Source organism: Grus americana, chromosome 12 (genome assembly GCF_028858705.1).
Source record: "Grus americana isolate bGruAme1 chromosome 12, bGruAme1.mat, whole genome shotgun sequence".
Classification (NCBI taxonomy): Eukaryota; Metazoa; Chordata; class Aves; order Gruiformes; family Gruidae; genus Grus; species Grus americana.
In genome coordinates this window covers 7515833-7524945 of record NC_072863.1, presented here as the reverse complement: position 1 = coordinate 7524945, position 9113 = coordinate 7515833, and the positions used below count along the sequence as shown (strand labels likewise).

General features: G+C 45.2%; 1 protein-coding gene across 6 annotated transcripts in view; it reads right to left on the bottom strand.

Moving 5' to 3' along the window:
- Positions 1-816: 816 nt before the first annotated feature.
- MCF2 (MCF.2 cell line derived transforming sequence) overlaps positions 817-9113 on the bottom strand; it is a 60513-nt gene continuing 52216 nt past the window's right edge. Inside the window, exons 28-30 of one of the 6 annotated variants that reach the window (XM_054839332.1) lie at positions 8982-9094; positions 7453-7553; positions 817-2778 (exon numbers count right to left, since the gene is read on the bottom strand). In XM_054839332.1, coding sequence (XP_054695307.1) covers positions 2738-2778; positions 7453-7553; positions 8982-9094 — 255 coding nt within the window. In that variant the 3' untranslated portion in view covers positions 817-2737. The other 5 variants (XM_054839333.1, XM_054839335.1, XM_054839329.1 and 2 more) reach the window with 5 other exon arrangements.

Below are 9113 nucleotides of genomic sequence, written 5' to 3'. Positions count from 1 at the left end.
CTCACTGGGGGGTGCCTGCCCCGTGCCCGGGGTGGGTGCTGGCACCAAGGCATGGGGAAGGGGAGCTGGCATCCTGGGGAAGGCAGGGGTTCTGTGCCGGGCTGCCTCCGGCGGGCTTAATTCAGTTCCTGACTTCAAGGGAAGGGAATAATCCCAGAGGAAGGGAGGTTTATGTCTGATCAGTGCTGGTTCGTCTCGTATCTCCTTCCATGGAAAACTCCAGGGGTGCACAGGGAAACAGCGTGGGCTTTGGGAACGGCACCCTGTGCTGCCGGGCGCAGGCAGCTCATGCACAGGCTTTACCACGCTGCAGGCACATGCCCAGGACCATGGCACATCCCCAAAGGCATAACCCCGCTGACGGGGGTCTCCTCCCTCCCGCCTGGTGAGATGTGCCCCCAGGACCACCTCTCCCCCCGCGACCCCCTGCAAAAGGGCTGTTGGTGCCCACACGGCCCCCGCACACCCACCCACGAGCACGGCCCCAGCCTGGAGGTCCCTCCTGGCAGCGCTGCCCGGTGCTGGGATGCAGGGGAGGCTGGTGATGGAGGCACCCTGAGCCAGGGCAGGGTTTCAATAGCTGCTATTTCAAACGTCAGTATGAGCGCTAAGGTGCCTCTCCCAATTTCATTGCCACTACATCCAGCAAGAAGCTAACTGGATCATCTGCCGCTGCTTATTTTAAAATCAAAATGCATGTGAGAAGGTTGTATTTGTTCCAAAGAAATTAAATAAAAACAACACCGTGAGAATTAGGGTTTTTTTCCTCCAGAATTATAGCAGAGGTGTCTTTGGACAGAATTGCATATTCTCATATGAATTTATTTAACAAGTTTTTAATCTTTAAATATAGATTTAACACATTTTTTTACAGGTACATATACAATATAGTTCATTTAAACTTGCAGTCAGAGAAAATTCTCTACTGTAATTTATAATAACATATACATGAAGAGCCTAGTTCAACAGCATACTTAAAGTAACATACCATGTCGTGTGCAAAGTTTCAAATGTTAAAAATCTCAGACTGTACATTCAGATTTGCAGAACTTATCAACCTCATAAATTAATAAAAGCTTAGATTTAAAACTATGGAAGACAAAAAAGATTAAAACCATTTAATATGCAATGTGTGCTATGTTTGAGACAAATATTTACAGTTGTACCTCAAAATGTGTACTGTTACCACAAGAATTGTTACCACTATGAACAGCCCCGACAGCAACTTAAGAGACTCCTACTTCTCCACCCAGCCAGTGCATTGTGACCAATTTTAAAGTAGATGGAAATAACCTTCAGTGATTTAAAACCTCTCTGCTGTGATTGCCAGTGGCCGAAGAATACTGGCATCTCTCTAGTCTTGCAGTGTTGCTCAGTTCAGACTCAGCTGGTCATATTTTTGAGGGTGTACGGGGGTTACCCGCAATACTGGCCACCCAAACTGGAGCAGTGCCCACCGCTGCATGCCAGCGTGGCGGGGAACCCCCCAGGCAACCACAGCCATCAAGTAGTTCAACAATTCCTCCATATACAAAAATGGTCACCAAAGGAAAAGAAAAAAAAAATTCCCCAGTATGTTTTAACTTAACAGTTTGGAACTGTGTCTAAGAATCCCTGGTTCACAAATCGAAGTCAGATCATACAGGTCCCCCTTTAGTCCACAGTATAAAATGTTTCATTTTGACGGGACAAAGCAAATTCACTACCGCATGCATACTGTTAACCCTGCTCTCAACACAATCAGATGCTCTTTGCACACATCTGCTTAAAAGTCAAACCACCTGTACCTATGTTCTACAAAAGCAAAACTAGACAAAGAAACACAAAATTAAATTATGAGTGTTCAATATTCTTTTTTTTGCTTTCTCAAAAATTCAATAGATACATTATTGTTAAAGATGCTGAAAAGTACAGTCTTATCACAAGAACATCCTTAGTGCAAACATGGACATTTAACTTCGATTTATGGCACGTGTTCCAAAAGTACATACATTTAATGTAAACTTCAACACTTGCTAGATACAGGTTTCAGCCTTGGGACACTTTGGGACCCTAAGTGATTGGCGACAACCCTGAGTTGTCAGTGTGACCTGATCCAAACCTCACTGAAATCAATGGGACTGACCGCAATGGGCTGGAGTCAGACCCTAAGTGCAAAAAGAAGATCTTTATTGCATCTTCGCATGTGAGTCAGCCAGATGATGCTCTTACAGAACATTACATTCACATAGCTGAAGTAGATATTTAAGAAAAAAATCCATCCATAAAATCAATTAAGCAGGACATACAGCTTCTTGGTTTGGTTTGGGTTTTGGTTTTGTTTGTTTGTTTACCAAAACTCTTTTACTTGCAATCAACTTCAACAGTTGTCAGCTAATAAGTAGGTAAAGCCTTCAACCTGTAGAGGAAATTTCAAGCATCTAAACAAAGTGTCAGAAAACTGTAGTGTACTTCTCTGATGAAACGTGATGGATGTCATGGAAAAACAGCAGGTAAAATTAATAAAATACTGTACTTTCCATAGGAGAAAAAAAGAAAGAGCAGAGAATGGCTTCCTTTATGACTATGAGAAGCTGCTTAGGACCCCAGTCCCGTTCAGTGCAGATGAAGCTGTGGAGGTCTGTGAATGTGATGAATAGTACAGGACAACTCCAACTACCGTGCTATTTCTCTGTAACACTTAGTTGAAAGCTTCCAAAGAGCATCGACAATAGGATGCTACTAGTTCACCCTTAATTCAAGGGGAACTAAACTTTCTCATGTTACACAGGGCAGCATCTATAAAGTAATGAAGAATGATGTTAATATTAAAGCATCTTATTCCAAGAAATACATTGTTCCCTGTAATCACGTAACATTCATATAACATAAAAAAAAAAAATAAGTGCACTCCTGCAGTTCTCCCTAAAAGCTGAACTCCCACTAGCTTCAGCGAGAGCCTTGTCTAAGGCAGGACCGCAGCGTTTGACTCCTTTCCATCATCTATCACTTGATTATCACAGCGCAGCCAGCTGGTATCTTCTCTAGCTCCTTATTTTGTCAGGCTCAAAAGGGTTTTTCTACAGCGTTACAAAATAGCTGTTCTGCGAAGCTGGCTGGCATTGTAGATTGTACAAGGAGACCCTGCTTTACGTTTCAAAGGCCAAAAATAAATAAAAATCAACATTGCCTTGCAGGGACTCTGCATAAATACAAAAGCCTGTGGCTGCAATCATTAAAGTGCATGAGTAATAGTGCAAACAGCTGTGCTGCATCTGCAAAACTACCAGTGGCATTTTAACCGGAACACTGACAAAAGTTGCACATTTCAGCTAACATGCTTACGCCAGCCTGCAAGAGCTCAGTCATGTACGATACTCTTATCAGGCAAATTCAAGCCACGTGGCCTAGGGAGCCACGTAAAGGGTTGCCTCAAGCTCACCGCAGTCGAGAGGACAATCCCCACCGCCCTGGCCAGCAGGAGCAGAGGACATGCAAGCTTGGTCCTTCGGGCACTACCAGCGCAGGAAACCTTTGCTCAGCTTTATTGCATGAGGAGCACGCACGGGGGATCCCCTTAAGGCTTGGAAGAGATAATTTGGCAAGTGGGGTGTTAAAATAAACTAGGAGAGGGTTTGGTGTGTAGAACGGGAGCCTGTGTCCTCCTTAAACCACGCGGGTGCGGGTGCCTGCCCTGGCACAGAGCATCCTTCCACGCCTGCTCTGAACGCTCCTTGCCTTTGGGCTCAAGTCAAATTCTGCCATAAAACTTCTCTGCTGTTTGAAAGAACTTAAAAGTTGTCGCAATATTCCTTTTATATAATCTAATAAGTAAAGGCATTTATCACGACTTCCATTTTTCATTTGAATCCCTTTTTTTATTCAGGCTACTCTATTTCATGCTCCCTCTAAAAGGAATCAGTCTCACACAACCTCCACGCAGCAAGTGGAAACGGGACACTTGCCCTTCTCTCTGCCCAGCTGCTAAAGGTCAGGTGAAAAAAGCTGAAAATTCTTTGGCCCCGTTTTGCTCTGATGTGAAAAATTTGGGAGCAAACAACATGTTTCCTTTTGCTTGCATCTGTTTACCACTGCTGAGAGAAAAAAAGAGCAGGGACAGTGCTTAACCTCGATGAGATGGGAGGCTGCGGTGCTGCTAGACACGAGCACTGTGTCACTGAAGCGAAAACGAATCATACATCTACTCTGGGTTACGGCAAGGACCTCGTTTCTGCTGTCCCCGCTCTCCGTTTCCCATGAAGTGGCACGATGCCTTTTCCCTCACTGATGCAGACACTGTCAGTGCTGTAAATCATGATCTTTGGCACGTCAGCAACCAGGGGACTTGCAGAAATGTTTTGTCTCCTGCCCCACTGTGGAAGAGGCGTTGGGATTGTAACGCTGCAGCCCTCCCTTCCCCCGAGATGTGCGTCTTGCACAAGGGAAATGAAGAGAGATTCTTGCATCTCCTTGTTAATTCACATAACAGCCAGGTGAGTTGACCAGGCAATGCCTGACCGCTTTAGCAAGGCATCGCTTAAACTAGCAACACACGGGTAAATCTCAGCAGTAGCTATTTTCTGAATACTGCTTTTGCTGAGCAGAGTTCTCTCCAAATCTTTTCTATTTTGAGATCTGTGCATTACACCCTGCAACACAAAACTATTCCTATGGCGCACACGTAAAAAAATCCACCATGGATTTGCACAGGAGACAGAATAAGTCTATTCAGAAGAAAGCAGCAAGGACTAATCGCAGAAATTATAACTAGAGGCACACCAGAAGGAAAACTGATTTTCAAAATTACCTCCAAGCCAGCCATCTTCCTCCCAAAAAGCCTCCTGACTTATATCCAGGCCAAGACTTACAAGAAGTTTAATAAGGTTTCCCCCCCCCCTACACCTCTGCAAAAGAAGATGTGGAACAAAAAACTTGCTTTATCAACAGTTACATGGCATTGCCAATAGTAACCACCCATCTATAAGGAAAATTACCTATGCAACCATGTGAGGAAATGAAGAAAAATCATCTGTGGGTTCGTCTGGGTGTTACAAGTTCAGCTTTGCACACAGGCTCTCCCTCAGAGGCTGGACACAGGAGGATGGTGGATTTGCAAAGCTGGCAACGGCCAAGTATATAGCTTATAACTTCAAATGGGCAGCAAAATGTTCCCTGTAATTTCATTATGATTTGTACTGGCTCAACACCGCAATAATTAGGAGGAGGGGAGAAGAACAGCTCGCAAGCATGCAGGTATCAGCCATCCTGCGGTGGGGGGTTTTTTGTTAGGGCCACAGTATAAATCTAAGAAAAAAAAATGTTAAGGTAAGGGAACCATTTCATCTATTCAGCTAAAGGCTTTGCACTGAAAAACAAAAAAAACCAAAACAAATCCCAGATTTGTATGAAATCTGGTTATGAAATTTGGTGATTTGAGATCTATTTTTATTTACTGTGGGGACCTGGAGCCCAGCAATACCAGCGGCACTACCCCCCACAAAGGGCCAGGACTGCCTTTCCCCAGCTCTGAAGCTACTTCAGCACGCTCTAAGCTCTTGGGGACCCCACAGCATGCTTCAGGTTTACCCCGTTTACATGCAAAACAGCGTTTCAGCGCAGGCAGCTATGAATATGTGAGGGTTACGGTGCTCCCTCCTGCCCCTTACTTTGCTCTACCAGTTTGGCCGCCTAATTCTCCCTCTGCTATACTGGAGCAAGAGCTCCATCTTCTGAAGAAGCAGAAAACACAGCCCAATCCAGACCACGTCCCAGAGCAGTCAGTGCTATCAAGTCACCTGCAGCATAAAATCACCAGTCCACAGAGGAAAGAGAATTGCTAAATGCAAAGGTACTGTTTGAAAATCAGTTTTCAGAGTGCAAGTACATTATGGCTATAAAGACACATCACTGAAGAGTTCTAGGAATAGCTCTAGAAAACGGCAAGAAAACATCCTACATCATCCTACGATATTGCCTGGAGTGTGTGTAAAATTAGAATCATGCCTAGAGACTGCATACATGATCTGCAACAGCGACAGAGCACAGAGTTAATCTTAACGGGGAAAAGAGAGCCTCAGTGCTGCAACTAGACCCCGGCAACACGACTGCAACGCACCGGGGCGGTGGTGTGAGACTTCCAGGAGGAGCTTTCTGTGGTTTCACCTTGTGAAATTCTCCTTAGTTTGTACTCAGCAACTTTGTAAACCAGCCTGGAGCTGGGAGTCCCTTGTTTTTGGGGGATATGACCACCGACAAAGCAAACTGGTGTTCTAAGTTTGCTGGCACCCTATTTTCAGGATGCATTTATGGCTGGAGAAATCTCCTGCACAGGCTGTGGTCCAGGAGATGCGATAACCAGACTTCCCCAAAAAACAACACGTGGTGCTCCACTCCAGGGTGGGAGCACACCAAGGGGAACCCTTCTCAGCTGTGCTGCTCGCCCACTGCAAGCTACCCCTTACGTAGAGTCAGAAAACCTCCAACCTCTGAAATTTGACTGCCCTGCAGCAAAGGGGATAAAAAAATACCTTCCTGTATAGGACGGACTTCACTGAAAAATACCAGAAAACCATCAAGACCTGACTGGGATTTTAAGCCTTTCAGAAGGCTTCCTTCGTATTCATCAAAACAATAGGTTTTGACAAAAAGCAAGTATTTAAAAAGAAATCTACTCGCAAAATTTGTTTCATATAGTCATAACTGGTGTATTCTTTTTCTTTTTTAAATGGACTACATCTATGTGGGTTCCCTGAGCTGCTCCCATCGCAAACCCTGGTCTCCCGTTTCCAGTGGACAGCATGGTGATGAGGCAACACATGAGCAATGACAAGGGCGACAGGCTGCTCTTAAGGCATTTTCTTGTGTCATCTGTTATGCTTCCCTATCTATTTCTATGTACATTTACAGCTAGAAAATGAGAAATGTGATTTTTGAGACTAGAGGCCTTCTGCCAAAACCCGGTAACCTGTTTATAAACTTTATGCTAACGATGGATTAACAAGCAGGCAGCAATGAGGGCAAGAGTGAGGCTGCAGAAATGAAGTATTGCCTTGAGAGTGCTGGGGGTCAGGCCACGACGTCTTTTGCAGCAGGAGGAGACTTTGCCTAGGTACCTCCTATTCACACGGGGTTTGAGCTACAGCAGCGAGGAGGCAAAACAGTCACGGGAATCCCTGGTCAGACTCCGTCTCTTCTCCCCAATCTTCTACCCAGTGCTCTTGCAAAGAAATCTACATTTTTAAATGCTTGGTTTTAATTTAGTAGTGCCTAAAGTCACAGAAATGTCTTAAGGTGTTAACAAACAAAAAAAGCTCAATTTACTACTTTTGCAGGCTTTTTGGAGTAGCTGCTTTCCTTTTTTTTTTTCCTGCAGAGGCATACGCAGCCAGATTTAGTACATCAAGTGTAATGCAAATGGCTTAAAAGACCTGATTGGAGTTATGAGCTATTTCTGCTAGCCGTGCTATATGATACCTGCGACTTTGGCATTCCGAAATCTGCAGTCACCAACTACTATCTGCAGACTGTGGACAGGAATCCAGCCTTCTTTTCTTCTGTTTAGGTTTTTCACCAACCTTTGAACGACAACGGTATTAGTAAAAGAAACAAACCAAGCCAGGAGCAGTTTGATGTGGGCACACTCTACACAGCTACTGCTGCAACCAACAATTTGTTCAAGCCAAGGAAGCATTTTAACAGGAGCTGGGCATGCATTTAAAGTATTCTTCCCACCTACATTTAGGAACTTCATTAAAAAACCCAGATTGGGAGCACAGTTGCCTTGGGCCCCTCTCTAGTCAATGGAGAGGAACAGGACTCTTCAGAGCACGAGTTATCCTGCCTGAGACCTCCAGAGATCCCAGTCTCCCTCCATTGACTACTGATGGAGCCAAGGGCAATTACTTTCCCCAGTCTTCTGCTGCTAAGCTAGACTGATAGGATTAATTTAGTCAGGGTACTATAAGTAAATTCAAGCCAAGATGTAGGCAGCTGGAAATACTCATGCTCAAAAATTACATTTCTCTGTCTCACTCATGCAGGGAAATCTGCGCTAACAAAAAAAAAAAGTTTGATGTGAGAAATCTTTGCCTGGCACTGGCCAAAACAGCCACGAGAGGTGGTGAGCATTCAGCAAAACTGAGATGCTTTACATCTTGCTTTTGCTAGCAACAAACTCAATTTCCCTTGAAATGCAAGGGCTGTAGATGTCGGCCAGGAATCCTCCACAGGGCATTTGTGTCTGTGCATTTGGGGGCTAGTGCCTGCACAAATCTGATTCAGGTTCCTGCTAATATCACCCTTCCCACATCCCGAACAAGGCATCAGCACGCTGTGCTCTCTCCTACTGAGACCCCAGGCTGGCTGACGACAGCTAGTCAGAAATCAACCTGGAAAGGAAAGACAGCCAGAAAATCTCAGCCAAATTGCTGCAAAAATCAGAAGAGGGCACGCTGCCCTCTGAGACAAGACGACTAACGGTTCAACAGGCAGGAGGCTGGGCATGGCCATTTCCCAGGCAATGCTCCCAGCTGTGAAGTGTTATCTTGTGAGCCACAGCTTTAAATACAACAGAAAGATGGTCCGCAGCCATTAACCAGTTACACTCATACAGCTGTTTGAGGGAGGAAAATGTCTCACAATTACCCTCTCCTGCTATTAATAAGCCCAGAAGAACAAAGCCAACAGCTGAGCTGGGGTGAGCAAAGAGGTCTCACTTGAAGCATTGTCTGAAGTGGGAAGAGCACGGCACGAGGGGCTGCGAAGATGTCGGTAAAACACAGCTCGCCCAGACACCCGCGGCAAGGGAAGTCCTGATGTGTTTTCCCAGGCCAAGCCAGTGCATACGGCCTCTGGTCTTGGCAAGGGAATGAATTCTCCACCTTTCTGGAATGGTCTAAAACTGAATCAGAAGCTGCAACGAGTGTATCACTGGGCAAGCGAGGTTGCACTGAACTGCCTTGCAGGCTCTTAGAGATAAGGCAAAGTAATCCTGAAATACCTACCACTGTCCCTCACCATCTTCATGCAAAAGCTGAATTTCATCCCCATTTTTCACCAGCAGGTCCTCTGATCCTCTCCTCCTGCAGTCTGCAAGGGCTTTGTATTTTCCTGGAGACTGTGGTAGTAAGAAAAAA